The 21,867-nt window shown below is 41.6% G+C and overlaps 1 protein-coding gene across 1 annotated transcript in view; it reads right to left on the minus strand.

Moving 5' to 3' along the window:
• Window positions 1–345: 345 nt before the first annotated feature.
• Window positions 346–21,867, minus strand: part of CRMP1 (collapsin response mediator protein 1) — a 33,721-nt gene continuing 12,199 nt past the window's right edge. The window contains exons 4-13 of the mRNA XM_008945373.1: window positions 21,461–21,522; window positions 19,747–19,827; window positions 16,312–16,380; window positions 14,193–14,313; window positions 13,285–13,441; window positions 8,950–9,091; window positions 7,038–7,208; window positions 5,637–5,816; window positions 3,047–3,212; window positions 346–1,362 (exon numbers count right to left, since the gene is read on the minus strand). Coding sequence (XP_008943621.1) covers window positions 1,271–1,362; window positions 3,047–3,212; window positions 5,637–5,816; window positions 7,038–7,208; window positions 8,950–9,091; window positions 13,285–13,441; window positions 14,193–14,313; window positions 16,312–16,380; window positions 19,747–19,827; window positions 21,461–21,522 — 1,241 coding nt within the window. The 3' untranslated portion in view covers window positions 346–1,270. The remainder of the gene's footprint in view (window positions 1,363–3,046; window positions 3,213–5,636; window positions 5,817–7,037; window positions 7,209–8,949; window positions 9,092–13,284; window positions 13,442–14,192; window positions 14,314–16,311; window positions 16,381–19,746; window positions 19,828–21,460; window positions 21,523–21,867) is intronic.

The following is a 21,867-nucleotide window of genomic DNA, read 5'->3' on the forward strand; positions in this document are numbered from 1 at the left end:
TGGTTCTGTACTACAGATGATAGTAAGCAATTACCACTGCAAGCAAATCAGATTGGGACAAGAAGATCTTGGGAGAAAGCTAATTTAGGTCTCATCTGGCCAAAACTGAGGCAGCTGCAATGTCAATAGTAAGTACATTTTTACTGTGAGCTCTTCGTTAAGACAGACGACATGCTATAGTATGCATATGCAGACATCTATACATTTAACAAACAGCCCTTGTGATCTAAGTAGGTTTCTTCTTTCACATGATGTCACCTAGAAGACAATTTCTCTCACATTTATGTATTCTAAATTTTCAATGATTGAGCAACAGCACTAGAAAGCAGAGGAAGACGCTTACCCATCAATTAATTTCCTTTATTTCACAAGCTTTGAATTCAGAAATTGAACCACGACTAGTAGATCTTGATACGGTAGAGTAAGTAAAAATGCATGTGATTACAAAGGAAAAACTTTGTACAAAAAACTTTAAAAATCCGACGGCAACTTGGATTATCTGTAAGTACCAAAAATCTCATGCAGAAGGAGAGCACTACTGCCCAGCTGGAGAAATCCCTGCAGGGGTGGCAATGGCACTGGTATGTATAAATTATGGCTCTGTCTAAAATGGAAACAAGAAGGACACAGACTTGGAACGTACTAAGTGGGAACAAGACAGGTGCTACAGAGACCATTGGTCATCACGTGTCCCGGTGATTTGCTGTGTCTCAGAGAAGTGCTTCTTGGGTTTATAATAAATTAAAGATGAAACAGAAGCTGCCTATACTACTCTACTGCATACTTTCAAGATGGCCATTTTCTTCCTTCATAAGTATTTTCGGTGGTCTTTCTCAAATATGGACATTAAATCTTGGCATTGTGTCTAGTCAGTTGTTGGCAACGTGTTCTAAAGGGACTCACTCACAGAATGCAACTTGCATAAATAACTCAGCAACATGCACTAACTACTCTAATACAGCGAAGGGGTGCAAAGGAACCATCATTCAGTTACGAGACAAAGCTAAAACCTGTAGTCACTAAAGGGGCAATGGAAGCACCATGCTTTAAGGTGACTATGGCATGAAAGCACAATTGTGAGGCAAGTAGTTCCAAGCAAACACACCACACTATTATCAGCTCTTCCTATACAAAAAAAAAGAAAGACATTTCGGTTTTTTTATTTCCATTAGTACCAAATAAAACTGTGGGTTCAGTAACACAGATATTGAAGGGAACAGACATTATTCCCATGATCCTTCATCCTTCTGTTTCTGTCCCTCATCAGTTTTCAGCCCAGACTGGTAATATTAGAGCGACCACCAGGAGGTGCCACGATGCGGTGTCCAGTACGACGTGGGTTGTTGTCATCTATCTGAGCTCCTGCAACAAGAGAAAACCATGAAAAGGAAAAGATCACCAGCAGTGAGATTTTACCTGGCTAGTTCCAGCTGTGCTTCTCTCACACCACCATCAGCTGGTTTCTCTTGAGCCAGTCTGAAGTGGTAAACAGACCTTCAAGGCACATTTCTGTGCCTAGGTCCACTTGTCTTCAATGAGAAGTATAGAATTAGATGTCTGGGATCAGACTGATGCTCACCCTACATAGGGAATTGTTTTCCACTAACCTGAAGAAGAACCCATGCAGGGATGACAGCCTACAGACTGAGTTCCCCTCATGAAATCAGACCCTGACAGAAAACATTAGTTTTAAAAAAAAAAAAAAAAAAAATTAAAAAAAAGTGCAGAGTGGATTTTTCAAACCTGCCTCATTGGTTTAGAATACCTGCCCCTACTGAGTCCGTGGGTAAACAGTATAGGAATCTGATGTCAGTGATCACAAATCCATGAGGAAAGAAGCATTGAGTTGACGTAAACTCACACCCACTTCAAACTGCTTTGTAAAATGTTGAAAGGTTAAGCTTAAGCTGAGAGGGTGCTTTCTGCCAGGCTAAATATTGTTTGCTCACACTCAGCTTCCTAAAGGCAATATAAGACTACCATAAAAGCACAAGCTCGTTTTAAATGCTATAGTAGTCTCTGGTTCTGCTTTATTTCCTAAAAGCACAGTAATGACATTTGCCTGGTTGATGCCAGTAGATGCCTTGGTAATACCCAGATCCAGCAGTGGACTGTGAAACCACAGCTTCTGATGCTTAAGAAAATCCTACTTATCTGTTACTATCGTTAGAAGTCAAATTTTTAAGCACTTTTTTTGCTTTATATAGATTTGTGTATCTGTTTGTGCTCACCCATGGCCCTAGGTGTATTGGAAAAAATATACTCCAGCTCACCAGAGGCATTTTTAGAGTATTTGTTCTTCTTAGGCTTTCTTCCAGAAGCTGTATTTAGTTTCTAAAGACAGGGTCTGTCAGGGAGGAAAACCACCACTGGCTCCCACTGGGGGAGAAAATCCAGTGGCTTTCATAACAACACCGTATGGAGTCCCTTATTTACAAACTGGGTTGTAGACGTTGGAAGGATAAGAATTTGACACACTTCTAATTATTTTCAAATGACAAAAATTATTTCAAAACAACCCCAAATGATGATTTTTCCAGTCTGTTTCTTATGTACCATGGAAAATATTTTGGGCACCAAGAGCGCAGATGACAAGAAATAATCTGTATCTAAATAGATTCTGCACGTGATTTTTTGACCATGGAGAAGGAGAGTTGAGGTTTCCATGTCTAGCAGCTTCTGGTGACACAGCAAGAAAGAAATGTCTGACATGTCTGAGCCACACTGATTTGCATCAGGGCCAGGTCCCATCAGCTGTACACACTACTAAGGGCCTCAGTCACACTAACCACACACCTCTGCAGTGAATCAGCTAAAAAATACTAAAAGGCTGTATGCAGAGAAAAAATTTAGATTGCAAACATTCTGAACAGTTAGTTTCTAAAAACTTCCTAGGGCAAGAATGTGTAACACACACATGTAAGTATATGCATATATATGAGTAATCTTTTCATATCTGATAAAAGAGGTGATTATAATTGAAATTTATCACCAGTAATCCATATTCACGGCTTTAAAACATTTCTGATGAGTCAGGCTCACTTACCTGATAAGCTAAAATTAGACTGATGGAGGTTTCTGATTGGTGGGGGCTGGTTTTTGGCGGGGGAGGATTTAGTTGAGGGTGCAGGAGTTGCATATTTTGGCGTAGCTGGGATTTCATACACAGGCCCATCATACATTCCTCTGGAGACTCCTTGCAGTCCTCCCACCTAGATCAAGAAGAGAACAAAAACCCACAACATTGAATGCTCTTATAATGAGTGTTCCCTAACTACAGTCCTGCCTATCTGCAGAGATTGCTGAGAACAGCGCTATATTCTGCATTAGCTGAAGGAAAAATGCATCTGTATTCTCATCAAAGCTACAGCTTGCTTTATATGTGGAAGTATAAAGCCTCCTCCCTCCATTTTTTTTAATGTGTAAATTATAAGAGAGATTCTTATTAGGCCTTCTTCATAATAAATGGGGAGAAATGGAACTCAAAAGATAGATCTGATCCAAGATCTAAGTATCAGTCCCATCACCTCTCTCCACCCAGAGGGTGTTCAGTATGGCTGGTTCAGATGCTCAGTACTGCTCTGGTTGTTCCAAGACCGATACACACTACACTGATTGCAGCAATTTCACTCCTACCTGTATTCCCTCTGCTCCTCCCCTTCAAATATATCATTATCTTCATTAGAACTCACTGAAAAGTGGTGGCAATTTTTAAATTAAAATTTCAAAATTTTCCACTTCTTTTCCTGAATGAGAAAAGCAATTACGTGCTAGACTAGCATGGGACCCATCTTTCATTATTTGTTAATAAAGTATCATTGGCCTCAAAATCACAGGAATCTAGGAAACCCTTTTTTTTAAAAAAAAAACAGTTCAAATTTTCAGGAAGAGCTTGAAACCATTGAACTGCAGAATCCAAAGCTTATCAAAAAGATCAGAAATCTGTGGTTTACAAAATCATGGTTTCAGAAACATTTCCCCAACACGTTAACAGTGACATTAAAATACGGTCTAGGAACAACACTATTCAGAGGGGTTTGCTCTTACAGAAATCAATGCATTTTCCTTGCTTTTGGTTATCAGGCTCAGAAGAGCCACCATCTGGCAAGCTGACCCAAAATTAATGCCCAGAAGGGAGTAGCTGCCAATCACAGCAATGAAGCCATCTTCCAGGGACACGCAAAGGCAGGAATTTGTACTGCCATCCATCCCTGCTCCAGGGATAAATTTATACTGCTATCCTGTGCCAGTTACAGCTTTGCAGACCCTTGTTTGACATGCTTTTTCTACATTATTTTGTCGTATACTGACATATTCAAATGGTGGCTGATATGACCATCACTGGGTTTTCCTAAATATTTCCAATTGATAAAATTCAATAGTGGGAAAAGAAACAGGGACCTGAACTTGCTCTCCCTGTCAGCAGGCAGCAGAGGGAGCTGCAAAAGCGAAAATACCAGTCGTTTTCTCGGTCCTTTTGCAGACCTAAGTATCTACAGCTAAGGACTTCCTAAATAACAAAACTCAATGGTGTTGGCCTGCCTCCAAGATGCAGGTTACTTAGCCTAGTTACTGTTGTGCAGATTCCTGGTATAAGACACCATTTTCTGATACTTGTTTTTTAAAGTGTTTGTTTTCAGCATTTAAATGACATTGTCACTAATTTATACAGCACTCTCATATGAGAAGCAAGTGTGAAGAGAAGGCCCATGTCATCTAAGTGCATAAGGTAAAAAAAAGTGCAATACTGACAGGCATTTTGCAAAACTTTTGCAGGTACATTTAATTTTTACAGTGCCTTTTCTCATTAAAAGTGCAGACCTTTCATATCCCACGGCTTGATAGAATTTGTATAAGAAATGGTGAAAGATAAGAACGATCAACCTGACAATTTCAGCTGTCATCCTCCCAAGCTATGATATACACTCGGTTGAAGAAAATATAAGTTTTAGTCAATTTGTCTTGTTACCTGTTCTCACACAGTGAATTTCTTGCTCAGTAGCAAGAAGCAATTTCCAAATAACCTTGAACTAGTGCCAAGCCAACTGGTTTTCAACAGAGAAGCACTGATATAATTCAAAGCCAGAAATGACCCAGTCTTTATCTTGGTCATTTCTTAATCTTTTCATTAAACAGAAGAGAAAACTTTTCTGATGTATGAATGCCGCTAATACTCAGCTCAGCAAATGCACCAGCAACAAATATAATGAGTATCTCTGGCTTACATGCTTTTCCTCTCTGCAGTACAGCTGCTCTATATGCAAAGCCCGGTAAGAATTTAAAAATCTGATTTTATTCTGATAACCTTTCTCCCAAAAAAGCTTTACCTTTTTCTGAATTTTAGCTCAAAGTAACTTCCATCACTATTCCGCCTCCCTTCAAAATCCTGCAGAGCTGGGCATGAGGCAGTGATGTCCAACTGGCAATGACATGCTCTACCCACTGAAGCTCACAGTGTTAAGTTACATCAGTTCACACTTGCAGAGGAAACAGGTTTTTTGGACATGTTTTGAACAAGTCATACGCAGTCCATCTGATAGGGACTCATATTAGTACAATAATAACAAAAAAGCATGTGCTACTGTGTTCCCAAGACTGTATGGTGGTAAAGAAGATTAAATAATACCTGACATTACCTTATTCCTGATTTTGATACGCTGGTAAAGATATTCAGGGAAAGGTTTGCGAGGGATGAAGCGGCCCATTCCCTTATTTACGTGCAGATTTCCATCTTCAAACACGATCTTCCCCTGGCTAATGACCACAAGTGGGGCACCGTGGCACTCCATTCCTTCAAAGATGTTGTACTCAATGGCCTGAGGATCAACCAACATATTCACTGCAAGGTTGGTACAAGGTCTCTTTCAGTTAGTAACTTACCATCTGTGTCTGTAGTCATAGTTTCAGATAATTGCCCCTAAGAGGTGTATAAAATTGTCCTGTCTGAAGAAACCAATGCATTTCAAAATGAAATTGTTTTAAAGAATGTCTCTGATCAGACTTTCCTGGATCAGGCTTTTTCATTTTTCACTTTCCATCAGGGCTTTAACTCATTTGTTTTTGAAGACTTTCCATATTTATCCAGAGCTTCTAGAAGTACAATAGCCATAATAAGAAGGAAAACGGTGACTCAGCTGCTGGATACCCAGAGGTCACGGTCCCAACCATGGATCTGCTGTGATTGTGTAAGGGAATTTCAAAGGGGCCACTACATATTATTTGTCTGAAACAGCCCAGAAAAGCCTGAATCTAAATGGGAATGACTGTCCAAGGGCAGGTGATTAGAACTTTCTTGAAAATACAGAGAAAAGCCAAGAGAGAGAAAAATAAAAACAATCACCTAAACATTTTACATGTTTCTAAAGATTTTTGCCTTTTTAATATAAACCACTTTACTGAATTTCCTGTAACACTTTTGGAAGGATTCACCAATACAAAAGAAAGATAACAACTCTGAGATACACAACATGTGAAATAAAACCTGTCAGCCAAAATCAAAAGAACTGTGGGTCACTGGTACTCTGCACTAAGGGCAGAGAAGTATGCAGCAAAACTTTGGAATTAAATTGAAAATCCCAGCCATGAAGCTGATCAGGGTATTATCAAAATATTTAATCAACTCACATAGTTTAGGATATTGTTGATTTAATTGTGAAATTTACAGTATCAGGTGTTCTTCAGGTAAGCAAAAAAACAGTGAGCTTGTTTTAAATTTACCATCACAGCTCTACTAACCCCAGCTGCAGAGCTGCTGATTTACTCCTATTTACAGAGTAAATATTTATTTATTTATCTACTTAATCTATTTATTAATTAGTGCAGTAGTATATGCAGACAGAAAATAAATCCTTCCTGATCCGAGAGTTTCCAGTGCAAGATTTCAACACTTGCATCTCCTGAAACATTCACCTATTGCAGAGCAGGAGAAGGCAGTTACCTCTGTATCACATGCATTTGTTGTTCACATGAGTTAGATCAACAGTTGAAAAGCAATAGTGACATTTCTTTTTTCTTGCTGGGTGTCCTTTTCTCCTTACCGATTTATGGCTTTTAGCTGTTATAGTCTTCACCTTGTCAGGGTCCCAAATAACAACATCGGCATCCGATCCTACAGCAATCCGCCCTTTCCTTGGATACAGATTAAAGATTTTGGCAGCATTGGTACTGGTGACAGCTACAAACTGGCTCTCGTCCATCTTACCTGTAGCCTAAAACCAACATGATTTGAGCAAAACACTGTTATAAAACTATCCAGAGTACTGACAGTCAAGGAGATATTGAAGAGCTTGTATTTCATATATGGTGATGTTGCATGGAAGAGATTTTATCAAGCAGGATTTTATACAAGGCATATTACTTGTGAATTTCAAATAAATGAATGTGTTACTCCTAGCATCCCAAAGAACAGCCAATAAAACCTTAATGCAGATGATACCATCAAATTGATCAGTTGTTTAAGGTCCCTTTCTCTACACTCTGATACCTAAGTGTGTTTTGTTGATAGTCCTAGTAATTTTCATTTATATGTTTCAATGATTTTAAAACAGTGAAACTTATGCATGCATTACGAGATTAAATAGAAGATCGAGATTCAGACTCTTTTAGAGACATTTCACAGAATCACAGAATCACTGTGGTTGGAAAGAACCTTTAAGACCATTGAGTCCAACCATTATGTAACTCTACAAGGCCACAGCTACACCATATCCCTGAGCACCCCATCTAGATGGCTTTTAAATACATTCAATTTACATTTCTTCCATATTAAGTCCATTCTATTATTGCTATCACCAAACATATACATCTAAGTAATGAAATCCCAATTAACAGTCCTTGCCCGGAGAAATGTCACCACCAACTGAACTTTCCATGCAGTCAGTGATGGTTTAATATCAGCTGTACACAACAGCATTTTGATTTCTCAGCAGAGTATTTGGGGTCTTCCCTGGCAATAAGCAAGAACAATGTTCTAAGGAAGAACAGTGCCAAACTTTTTAATATTAAGTAGACAGTTATTGCTTGCCTGGTAAAACATGAGATCTGCAACACAGAAGCTACTCAGTGTTGCAGGACTGAATGTTACCACCTGTAAACCCCATGTTGCAGCCCTTGCTGCGGCTCCTTCCCTTTGTGGGAGTAACAAAAGAGAAGCATCACTGGATGGCTGCACTTCACTTGCTTCCCTGCTTTGCTCCTACATGGCAGGTATCTGAAGCTGCTTCTGTGCATGGAATCTCAATACTGGTCCCCAAAGAAAGTGTTTATTGAGCCCATTCTGGGAGGAGTGCTCATTAGAGCATTGTAAATACTACCACTTCCCAGTCTGCAATATGTATTTGAGTGCACTGCAGTGTAAGGCAATGCAAGTGTCTGTGTATGTGAGGATGGGCAATGGAGGGAGAATATCTTTGTATATTAGGATTCATGAAACCATCAAAAAATTGCTAACACACGGCAGCACCCCACTGCAAAACATGCCAGTATGAATTACACCCAGTGTTCTCTTTCAAAGCACTTTATCATCTAGCCTCAGGCTCCGCTGCCATCCATTTGTAATTTCTCAAAACCAGTGAGACACTCCCCAAATTCAAACAATCCATTCATCATGTTAATACGGGGTCCGCTTCAAAACCGTTAAATGGCTTGGGATCCTCCGTCTCTGGGAAGCACCCACTCTGACACAACTGCAAAACTGAGCGCTGGAGCCTGTGAAGCCTCAGCTCTAATAAAACATGCTGGGATTGCAGTGTCAAAAGTGGAAGGCAGCCCTGAGTTTATAACACTGGGGAAGGGTTTTGAAATAAACAATTCACCTCGCAGTAGCGCTCTCTCAGGGAATTCTCAGAAATACATTAGAAGGTCACTTAAGTACTGACCAAGAGTCTGCTGGCTTTCATTATTCAGCCGACACTCTTTCATTTTAGTCTGTGAAAGTGAGCAGTTACTTACTACAGCCTTGTCCCAGACCACAGTCATTCTCTCCTCAATTCCATTGACCCCTTCAGGAATCATAGTGAAGTTGTCCTTTCCAATGGCTTTCTGGGCCGTGCTGTATGGGCAATGTCCACTTCCCGTCACCTGCAGGTCCCCACTGTGGAGTTAACACACAGAAGGTTTACACCAGTCATCACTAAGGTTACCTTGGTCTCAGACGAGCTGTGAAAGGACCTTCCATGCCTGAACATCAAAGGCATAGCCTGTAAATCATGTCAGTAGCCTTCACATGTTCTTCAGTGATCTATAGCCAACAACAATGGCATTGGACATCTCCACTTTCCCCTGGGAGCACCCTGAACCCCCAGATTACAGCCCCCTCGGGTTTCAGGCTGCTTATCTACAAAGATCAGGCACAAGCCCACTAAACAGGACAAAGGATTACTCTAGGATTAAGGAAATGATCGGAAGCTTGCATAAAATGTCTGCCACTCTCAAGACAAATTAATACACAAACGTGTTAAAAAAATAAAGGCAAATTTTCCAGTGCAAAGTCATGAGCAGCAAGGTTATTCCCCTGCATTTCTCCCATGCACATATATTTTTCTTGCAATTCTTACACAAATATCTCTTGCCTGATCTTCCAAAACAGAACCATGAAAGCAAAAAAGGAAGATTTTATCAGGTAGTATTCTAATTAATTAATCAAAAAAAGGCATAGTGGAAGTCAAATGTGTGCTCTGGATTTACCTAACCTAAAGGTCTTACACAGAAAAAGGTATGGTGTAGAACACAAAAAGAGCTACCAAACAGTAATGCTTTTATATAAGAAGTCATTTTTTTCAGGCCAGAGAATTTTTTTTTCAGAGGGTAGACCTAAGATCACAGCTGCTCTTGGGAATAAAGAGGAAGAACACAACCAATATGCAGAACAAAAACAAAGACAGAAAATAAGATAGGTTCTTCAATATCCACAGGAAACATTATTTTTTTAGGTCCTGATTAAGCTTACAGGAGTCAAGCACATTAAAACACACTATGATCTCTCTTCATCAATGTCAAGGACAATCATGTCCCCAAGAGCCAGCCATCCTTTTCTTTAACTGATTATGTAAGCTCTGAAACATCTGAATGATTCTGGTCCACAAATTTAGATTCCAGCAAGCTAACAAATAGCCAAGTGCAGAGGAAAAAAGGGCCACACACCAGTAATTATGAAGCAATTTTCTGGGCCGCCAGCCCTAATGATTGCTGACAATCAGAGAAGAATCTTTGGCCTCTTTTCTGGTTCTTCACTGTGTTTCCATCCATCCATCCATCCATCCATCCATCCACCCATCCATCCATCCATCCATCTATCCAGTTTTTAGCAGAATCCAAACCCATGTATTTAATAGTGAAAAGGCAGCTCTGTTTTAGCTATTCCTGATTTTCAATGCCTGCCTGGTGTTACTCCATAGGATTAAACCAAATCCTTCAGTTAAACACTCATGTATTCTAACACAACAATAAAGTCTGATTACAATGCCATTTATTCCTTTTTCTTGCTCTGCTGTCAGCTAACCTTCTTGTGGCTGCCCAACACCTCCTAGTTAACCACACAGGCACTCCTACTGTCTGGATATACTCTCCTTTCAAATGGGGGTGGAGCATAAGATCAGATGAAAAACTGAGAGACACAAAGGGATCACCACAGAAAACATCTCCTAAAGAGGGGGTGGTGGGAATTAACAGTGGGCACGTGCATCTTTAAATGTCACATCAATACATCATCATCTTATTCTTCATCATAAACAAGGCTTCCCTAAACAAGGCAGGTTATATCTTCCGTGAAGCACCCCAAGGTTTCACTTCTCTAGTTCAGAAGAGATGGCATATCACAGTGGCAAGAATGCCACAGAACACCATGGAAGGCGAAGGCTTCCTCAGGTGCTTGGCCCACAGATGAGACAAGGACACAATCTCACAGGATAAAACCAATCTGCAAACCCCATGAGACATGTTGGATTTTTACACATTCAGCTTTTCAGTGAAAAATCAGTGCTTCTGTGGAAGACGGCACAAGCAGTATGTTGTATACTTGCAGAGAAAAAATGTTGTATGGATATTTTAATCAACATAAAGTTTTGATCTCCAAATGAACAGTGAAATAGAAAAGTGAAATACAGTCTTTCCCATCATCCTTGCATAAAACTCCCCACAAATGCAAGGCAGACTGGTAAAATATACAGTTCTTTTTTTAGTTTCAGGGTATAGATTTAAAGTATTAGAACTGAAAGCAGGCTAAGCTGCTGTCATTTAAGATCTAGGACTTTAAACCACAGAAAAAAAACCCAAACATTTTTGCATGCTTGGAGGATAATGAAAACTTCTGTGACTCCTCAGTTTCTCTTTCTGATGTTAATGTTAAAAAAAGTAATTCTTTCGATTCCAGTCCTAAAAATTCTCTTGCTATTTTAGATAATCTGTTTTGACCCACATACTATTATTTTGGGACTCTATTCTAGAAAACATGTAGCCACGTCTGATAATGAGCCAAACATTTTGATACACATTCACATGTGCTGGCTAAGAGCCTTACCCTCACACAATAAGCTTCGCTTTCTACAGTGCTGATAGTGGCACATCAGACCAGAAAAGTAATTTTCTTCCTTGTCCTTATTGTAAGGAACAGAAAGCTCAGTTATGGAAAATGGTTTCTGCCACCAGACCGCCACCACAGAACGAATTCCTGCATGTCCTTAGCAGAGCCACATGTAACTCGGAGCTCAGCTGTGCACTCACCAATAAAGCTGCACAGGCAGCATCATTAGGGCAGCCCAGTAATAACCTGGGTTTGGTGGCCTGCACTGCCTGACCCACCATGTGCAAGGAGAGAGGTGTGCAGACTGCAACAGTGGCATTGACTGACGGCAGCTTCTCATCACACGGATGTGCCTATCCACCTAAAGGGCAGCTCTGCCCAGCCACAGCTGGCACTGCCTGCCATACAGCCCTCAGTCAGTCACGTGGAAAACTAATCCCAGCTGTAATGTCTTCTGAAGACCACTGGGTCACTTTTTGGGTTCAGCTTCTCCTGTTCTGTTTAAAGTACTGGAAACCCTACAAAGGAGAGGCAGCAGGTGAGATGAGTACCACTACATAGCATTAACCAAGGTTTTGAATGGTGAGTTCCTCACTCCAGCACTAGCAATCTGTCTTGGTGGGACTTCAGCTGTGAATTTCCACATAATTTCAAAGCAGATGGTCTTTTGCTTCAGCTGAAGAAGACCCACAGTTGGCTACAGGCAGGGAACACCTTCAGGGATGGGTTTACAGTCTGGGTTGCTGGCAAGGCATTGCTGATGTCTTCTTTTCTGTATGAGGAAGACACTTCTCCCTCTATTGTCCACATTCCTTTCAACTCTCTAGTGATAACCCTCTCCCTGCCAACCTGCAGTCAGCCCATGCCCCTGTCCTGTTCAGTGATGGCCTCCAGTCACCATCCTGTCTCCAACTGAGAGTTTCCTCTGTAGTCAACTCTGGCCTCTTTCACCTGTCTGACATACCTTCTCTATATATACAACTTATCTTTACTGTCTTCCAGCTTGAGGACCCTGAAACCTATAAAAACACAAGGTAAACGGAAAAACAACCCTGCAATAACTAAACACAAGAAAATTTTTGTGATTTGGGTCCATCCCAGATGAAGGCAAACTACCAAGTCACAAGTTCTCATTAGGCAGGAGCTAAAAACCACTGAACTCTGATACAAGCAGAGTTTAGTTCAGGACAGTCTAATTCTCCAAAGTGCTCACAGCTTACTGCCCCACACCAGATTTGGCAAAAACTGCACCAGGGGAGATTTCTCGGTTCTAAGTATCTCTGCATTCAAGGACAACCTTGATTTCAGGAGCTGTGCTTGCCAGATATGAACAGGGCTCAAAACTGAGTCTGTTCTCACAGATGAGGGTCTATCCACCAGGCTGTTGCTCATGCTGGACGGTGAGGATGCCATTGCACCACACATTAACAACATGACTGGAGAAAACAGAGAACTAGGGAGAAAGTCAGTCTGAAATCCTGGGCTAAATACTATCTAGCTGTACAATTAGGTATCAGCTGAAAAGCAGAAACAAAAGGAATTAATTCCTAAATACCCAGCAGTTGCCTTTCTATCATGCTACCCAGGCTCACCTGGCTGACAGACTAAGCACAGGGATACGACCATCCCTGGGTTTCCATGTTCCTTCTCTGCTGTTTCATGTATGCGACTGGTCTAAAAGAAACTGAGCTGATCCTTACGTGCTTTATCCCATGTGGCTTTTGCACCTGCTTGACCATCAGCCTGGAAAAAAATGAAGGTCTTACCATGCTAAGAGTGAATTTAAGTGATCTGGTGTGGTAGGATCAGGGCTCAGAGGTGGCGAGGTCACAAAAGCTGCAGCTTTGGCCCAGTTTTTGCTCCAGTAATGTGTTCCATCTGTCCCCAAGCTGGCAGTGATTGGCTCTCCAAAAACAAGGGGACCTTGGGGAAAGCAAAGATATACAGGAACTGATGACAATCCACTCTCTCTTCAGCACATTATACTGCTTGCCCCATGCCACCATGTATAATTTACACAGTGCTACATGGCCAGTGTAGCTCCCAGAAAATTATGCAGCCCTGGCTTTCTCTTTGTGATAAAAAATTAATCAGGATGCTCTCTGAGCTACACATGCTTTTGATCAGCATATTTACAAAGCTCCATTTCTAATCCAGAAGGAGACAGTTCAGATCTGGTTTTAATTTGTACTGTTTTAATCACAGCCACGTTCTCTACGTTGTTCCACTTCAGAGCGCATTTAGGCGGAGGATGGGGTCCAGAGCCAGATGTCCTTTTACTACTCCAAGGTTGGGCACAGCACCAGCAGACAGCATCATACAGTCCCCAGCACCATACTTCAAGACTCCAAGAATACAAATGCCAAGATTGTATTTTGCTCTTTGGCTTTTCCATAATGCTCACACACTTGGTAGCACCAAACAGCACAACAGTCCTGACTTGCAAATGCAGCTTCGAAAGCAGCTGCCCCCAGGCTCACAAGTCCCTTTTGTGTTCTTTGTAACCTAGATCCCTCCATGGCCCCAGCAAGCAGTGTCGACATGCAGATGCCCCCAGCAGCGCCTCCCTATATCTTGTGATTTGCATCAAGATGTAAGACTTTTCCACTGAGCTTCTACTCAATTAAAAAAAAAATAAAAATATTACTCTGGGGGAGGAAAGGAAGTCTCTTACCTTTCTTTCTGGCCAGTGCAATGATATCAGCTGCACTCTTGCTCATCACCTTGGTGATGTACACTGGGCAGTTTATTCGACTGGCAATGGTGATGGCACGGAAAACTGCCTCTGCTTCAAGCTTAGGGAAACAAGGAAGAAAAAGTTAACTGCAAAAGCAAAAGAAGAAAAAATAACTGGAGGACTGAGCCATATTTCTCACTGTTTAGCAACAGCTCTTCAGGGGTTGATGCTGCTTTTTCCATAGAGAGAGATACAGTGCTGGGACATGGGGAGCTAATCCAACTTCGGACACTTTGCGTAGGAGTAACTACAGCCAGGCTGCACTTTCTAACAGGGCACAGCTGCCCCCACACAAATGCAGCTCCCTGCATCCCTGCACCCTGGAAAACTCAAGTCCAAGAAGCTACTGGGGCTCCTCCTTACCTCCCTCCCACATTTCTGCTTCAGACTTCTACCCTGTAGCTGGAAGGAGACCAAATTAAGGAAACATTGCCCCAGCTCAGACACAACTTCTGAGCTCTCCCTAGCAGCTTACCCTATGCAATCTTTATAGAAGGACAAGAAGACAGTGAATGTTCAGTATTCCCAAACATCAGCTTCAGCACTATGGATTGAATTTAGCCCATAATCCATAAAAGCCTTTGAAGCATCGCCCAGGAAGTCCCCTCTGCCAGCAAGCATAAAGGCAATCTCCTTCCAGGGAGCCATCTGGGACATGAGCACACAAAGCAGTCATCTTCAGACAGAGGAGCAGCGTTTCCTAACAGCTCTGGAGACTCCCAGTCATCAGTTCTATACCTCCTTCCCAGATGGACTCACAATATTGGCATTTTAATACCTAAAACTCTGTGTTGTGACTGAAAATACTAACTCGATGGTATAGAAATTCCTCTCTTAGAGTTGTGCTGGAAAAGTTGAGCGACTTAGCCTTTCCAAAAACACATGGCTTCATTCTTCAGAGATTTGTAAAATTTTTTTTCTTAAATCAGACTGTCACTTCAGGTTGTGCTAGGACTTTTATCACAACATTTGCTCTGAAAGCACATGCAGAAGACCAGGGAAGGAATCAGGGCCTCTGTACCTCAGTGCTGGGGCTAAGGTGGTCAGATGCACAGTCAAAAAGACACAGAATTCCTTTCTGGAAACCGCAAATGCAGATATCCCTTAGGCCCTTGTTCTCATTAAAAGGAAACAACTCCATTCTTTTAGAATAATTTTGGTGGAAGTTAAACAGCAAACTGAAAAAGTACATAAACAGTTCAATAGAAGAATGCCACCAATTAAGCTTATTCCTTTTGCCTTGAGGAGAGGTTATATAAAGATCTGCAAACCACAACAATCTCTTCAAGCTTAGCCACAAATCCCCAGGATCTTCTCTCTTTAGTCCTCAAGGAGAGCAGTCACTTCCCACTACCGTCCTCCATCATTCCATTAATGGTCTGAACAGTGTACATTAAGGGGCATCCACATGTCTCCACCTTTTCCTTCTCATTAAAGAAACCCTTTCCAGATGGCTGGGAAGATCCATGCCAGAGCCTGGTTTTTATTATAAGAATTGCATGAAATGAGCTGCCTCACAGCATCTTTCCATTCTCACATATTTGCATTTCTACTACAAATGTATCTGCTGGCATACATATAGATTTAAATGTGGGTTTATGCACATACATGGTATGTAAGTATACGTGCATCTTATAGGAGGTTTTCAGCCAAAGCAGTCACTCCAAAGCCTAAGCCACAAGCTGAACTGCTGGTTTTTACCCCGATAAGCCCTTTTTTTTTGTCACCACAAATCAAATCACGAGGGTCACATTCAAAAAATACATGCATGGCCATGCCTGGGGCAGCAGGAGCTGCAGGTCCTGAGTGTGCACAGGCATGGTCATCCCTGGACCAAGGGAACATGCCTGCTGCAGCAGCAAAAGGGTATTTCAGGCAAATCAACAAGACTCGGACTTTTCAAGGCTTTAAATAACACTGGAAGAGCCCTGGGAGAAGCAGACTGTTGCCTTCCCCCACACACCCATCTATCACCTGCACATACAGAAGCCAAGCTCCAATACTCTATGCTTGACAAAATAATTCCACAAATGACAAAATGAGTGAAGCCTCTTACCTCCTCGGGTCTGCTCAGGGCATGCCCCTCGGGTCCAGTGATCCCCATCTCCAGGATACGCTTTTGTTCCTGCAACATAAGAGATAATATATGCTGACAACTGCTCCAGGTTGAGACCCTTGCACCGGGCATCCTCTGGCAGATTAACACCCGTATTGTCTCACTGCCCCTCTTCAGTCTGTGTACGTGCAGCTGTGTAAGCCTGCTGAGGGAGGACGGCTGAAAACACGGGCTCTAAACTGGTCCCATGAGCATAATTCTGCCTATTTGTGCCTTGAGCCATTGGGCTGCACCATCAAAAACCTCCTCTGCCCTCCAAAAAGTCTTACCTGACATCAAGACACCAAGCCAGGGAACAGCCTTCAATCAATACACTAAGCACTAATTACGTATATTTCCAGCCTGCAATTCTTTCTTTACTTGCACCAGTTCCTCTCTGATGCCTGGATGCATTCCTGTGTAACCCACCTCAGGTGAACCTGCTTTGGCAAGGTGGTTGGACTAGATGATCTCCAGAGGTCCCTTTCAACCCCTATTATTCTGTGATTCTCTGACTACAACCCCTGAAGCACTGTTACCTACCTTAAACTTTTAGCATTGCTGACAATTCATTAAATAAAGTCTTGCCTTTGGCATCCCGTTTTCTGTAACACTTTTCTTCCAGAGTGAATCACTAAAACTAGGTTTTCACAAAATCAAACCAGGGCCCTCTAGTTTTGAGGGCACTGTCCACACCAAAAAGCCTATCTTGGGACAAGTGGGGCTTTGTCAGAAAAAAAAATGTGTTATCCAGCTTCACAACACTGAGATATATCTTTTAAAACAGACTAAAACGTTCATCTGTCTTTTAATTTAAGGTCAAGCAGTGGTATTGGAATAAATTTCTCTTTTTGCAGAAAATGGTTGGTCAGCCACTTCTGATCTGAGGTTTGTCAAGGTCTGCCAGTAAGGAAGTGGGACCAGAGCTGTTGATGTGCCCTCAACCCTGGCCTGCACTGCCCACAGGTCTTTAATGAGCCGAGTTCAACAAACCTAATGCCTCTGTGATACAGATAAATGTCCCCTGGAGACTAGGATGGAGTTACTGAACACACTTTAACTGTGTCATCTAATGAATATTTGATCCCAAAGCCCCAGGGTGAAAAGCTCACACACTACCAGCATACTCCAGCAAAACCCAAGCAAGTTAATATTTACACATACTTTTGCCTTCATTGCCATCAATCAAGGCTGAAGAGGCATTAATAGGAATGTATTAATCTAGCTATGTAATTAAGAATACTCCAGCTAGAAAATAATGGTGTTTCACAAATTTTCTTAAAAAATAGCTGTTCTAAATAACCAATCCAACAGCTCTGACCGGTGGCAGTTGAAGATCTCATATAATTAACATACAACAAAAAATGAAGTTACAACAATATAAAAAAAGCAAGATGGCAAAGAATGGCTACATGAAGTAGGACATATTTGCAGCTTGAAGGAATCATAAAATCAGATCATATGATAAAATTACCCACTGTAATAGGATTTGATAGTGTTAATAAGCTAGAATATTTGTTTGATAAAATCAAATTTCTATTTTCACACGGGATAGTCCTGAAATACACACACACACACACACTGTTGCAGGCATCTTTCTTTTCGTTATCCAAATAATCCTTCAAATAAAAGCATAAGGTAAGACTGATTTTATGAGACATGGCAATAGTGGAGAAATATGTTGAGGTATAACATAATTCACATTTCTTTACTACTTCCTCTTCTCCTAATAATTTCCCTATCCTGTAGGTTCATATTCCATGGCTGTATATTAAAGCTGATCAAAGAAAAGTGTAACTGAAGCAGATTTCTATGAGAAACACAATTTCATGAGTGTGCCTGGATTTTAATGGGGAACATATCAAAACATCACGGGTGCCATTTGATTTGTTTCAGTTTGCCATTCCTACAGTAATATTGACTTGTTATGTTTCTCATTATTCATTTTCACTCTTCTGGATATTTTGTATTGTATTAAACCTATAAATAATATATTTTGGTAGCTCTATATCATGCTAAATTTCATGGGAAATCAGAGATTTTTTTCCCCCTCTTTAATCCAAATGAGGGCTTTCACCTCATTTCACTGTGGGGAGGACACAACTGCACTGTATGAGCCTGTTGACTCCTCGTGAGTAACATTGGAGACCAGTGGTTATTTCAGACAAACTTGAAGGGAAAAGGGAAAGGAGGCTTTCAAAAGGGGTAAATTTTTACCAGGCAGATAATGGACAGAATCCCACACAGGGGAACAACAAAATAAATTAATGTGGGCAAAGACCTCTTACACACTGCCCAGTCACTCAAATGTGAGGTTCTCCCTTAATCATGAGACAAGGTGGCTTCCTAGTCTAAATCTCAAAGACAACTTGTTTTCAGCTACTGTAATTTCCCTGTCAGCTCTGCAGCCTAGTCCTTAGCAGATAAGCTAGCAGATAAAGAGCTCAGCAGATCAGATAAATCAGCTGGCTCACTTGGAGCTTCGTGGACCCCAGAGGGGCTTTATGCATGTACAAGGGATCAGAGGAGGGAGACAACCCTGCAACAGCCTTAAAAGATTAATCCACTACGGATGTAGTGTCATAAGAAGACCCACCCAAACTCACCCATTCTGTTTCATAGGGGCCTATAGGAATCCTGACCTCCTGAAAGATCAGCAGGAGGTTTACTATTGACTGCTGTCCTTGAGATACCTCTCCCAATGTGCTGTGATACAGCTCAGATCCTCACTCCAGCGTAAGGACAGTACCTGCCTGGGGGACCTGACCTGCAACCAGTGCAGACTGGGACATTTAACAGAACGTGCTGAACTTGAGCCCAGTTTTCCTGTTCTGAGAGGCATCTTCAAAGAGCATGACATACACTTTAATGCACATTTTTAAAATGTTTAGAAGATCATGTTGGTTTCTTATCCTCAAACTTCAGAGATTTATAAGAATATTCTCAAAAATAAATAGGCCTGAGAGCTTTACCACCCACTCCAAACTCAGCATGCTGCTTATGCTGACAGCTGCAGCAAGAAACATTAGCATAAAGCTTCCCAGCTCCACTTTTTGTCCCCAGAGTCTCTGAGCAAGGCCTTATTTTGTTCTGCTTCAGTTGTCTGCTGGATTCAGAAGAGATATTCTTGCTTCCTTGTGCCCCCTTCATCCAGTCCTCATCTGCTGCCAAAGCAAGGAGCTATCTGGATCAGTGCTCTACCACATGGATGCTCTGCCAAAGCATACAAAAGGCCCTCCATACTTTCATCTCAGGCTTTATACTAGAACTGTGTAGGGCACCAGGTTTAACGAGGCAAGCACCAGGTAGCTCCTCTCTTCCTGCCCATACTCTGACTGGAGGGTTTTACATCTCCCCTCTTCTCACAAAGTGAAGCAAAATTGATAGTTCACTCACCTGAGCTATCAAGTCTCCATTTTCAGCATGGACCAGGATAACAGCCCCAAGACTTTTTAGAAAGGTAAAGGCTTCATAAAGCTGCAGGTAGTACAAAGAAGGAAACACTGCTGAATAAGGAAAATACATTACTTAACACTCAGACCACCCTGTTCATCTCAGTTTTGCACCTTCTATGCCAGTAACTATTTAGGTGAGTAGTATATCATGTCCCCTTTCCACCCTCCACCTTCTACACACAGCCTGAGGTTCACTGCTTGGCATTGACTTACCACCTCCTCACCCACCAGCCATCCCTCTCAAGACTCTGCCCTCCTGCACCACGACAGGGTCAGAAGCCCTGGGCAGGGCTGCATCTCCCTAGTGCCTCCCACAACCCCCTGTTTTGCAGGGCTGCCTCTTCACACCCTTCCACACAGGCCTAAGTTTATTGAGTAGTCTCTTCTCCACAGTCTTAGCAAATGTAAAATGGAATTATTCCCATGGAGTACAGACATTTTTAGCACAGCTAGAACACTCTCCTGAAAGTGCAGGCATTTTACACCATATTCTTAGTGTAAAGTTTTCACTAACATATTTAATTATGCAAACAAATGTTACAGTATTTTCTCTAGAGTATCTTTTATTGCTTTCTAAGATTAAAAACTCATCCATACAGAAGGGAAATAGGTGATCCTATTGCTTTTACTGCAAAATTCTGAGCACAGATCTACTGAAATTCAGTTCTCTTTTCAAAAAGTATTCAGCTAATGTGTTCTCTGTTTAAACCAGAGTTCAGTAATGTGGGAGCCCAGTTTTCAGAGAGATCAAATTCTGAAGACATGGTTTCTTCAGTGTCCACTTGTGCACTAGGAGAGCACTTCAGCTAGCACTGCATGGGTCAGAATACACAGCTTGCAACATGCACATATGAGTAAGGTAAGATGCATTAGTCTAGCCACACATTAAATATTTTGATGTACTTCTCTTAGCAATTCCAACAGGGAATTGAATTTAACAGGCACTGCCTCTCAGAGAATATTTATATATTATTATGTCTAAAATTCCAATTAAAACCACATGTATTGGAGGTGTAACTACAGTTAAAGAGACTGAGAGCTACAGCTCCAGGAACAAGAAAGAAAGAAACATTTTCTCAACTGAATAAGCAAACATTATTATTATTACTAACAGATGCTGTTGTCCATTTACAATGACCCAATACTTATGAATGGGAAAGCTGAAGAGTCTGGAATCTCTAATGAGCTCTGGACAAACAAGCTCATTGTTATCTCCAGCCCTAATGAGAAAAGGCCACCTCCCCCAAAGAGTAACTCCATTTAGCTGTTTGCAGCAAACAAGAAACTCTTGAAACCACAGAACTGCCACTGCCTCGAGTGCTTCATCTTCCCTTCTCTCTCTGACCTAGAGTTCTTAAAAGGGAACAGCAAAATAAAGTGAGGGTAAAATCCTGAGTAGTGCTGCGTGGCTGCAGTGTTGGGAGACACCAGAAAATCTTTGCAGAAACTGAACATCATACATTTGAAGGAACACATGCAGATGTTCCACACTGCTTGGCACTGACCCTCCAGACTCCCCCACTGCATATTGCCCCCAGTGCCACTTAGGTCAGTGGGAACGTTTTGCTGGGATTCAACCTTAGCATCTCCTCAAGTGCTGGGAGATCATAGAAGAGAGGACAGATCATAGCAATGAAGAGTATTCAGAGCAATACCTGGCTGTCGGACATTTGGTAGAGATCTTTGTAGGCCATGTAGACTTGAAAAGAGTTCACACCTGTTCCAAGACAAAATTCAAAGGTACTGCCATGTAAGTGGATTCTTAAATCTTTTTTTTGAACAAAAACTTCAGGAAGAATAAGTCACAGCATATGTCTGGAGTAGGCTTTTCACCAGTGATTGCCAGAAATAAAGCATGGCTCCACAGCTACATTACAGCTTCTAGGGCTAGAAGCCTGAATCCCTTCTTCTTTGGGGGCATTTGTTGGACTCTCTGGGTTGTCTGTGTTCAGCCTTGGATTAACCTAGGCACCACCACAAACAAGATTGCTTGTAGCCAAATCACAGGCAACCAATGGTGGCTAAAGCAAGCATGTAAAGTTTGTGAAGTTTAAAAAAAACT

The sequence above is a fragment of the Merops nubicus genome, unplaced genomic scaffold, assembly GCF_000691845.1.
Source record: "Merops nubicus isolate BGI_N331 unplaced genomic scaffold, ASM69184v1 scaffold9450, whole genome shotgun sequence".
NCBI classification, from domain to species: domain Eukaryota; kingdom Metazoa; phylum Chordata; class Aves; order Coraciiformes; family Meropidae; genus Merops; species Merops nubicus.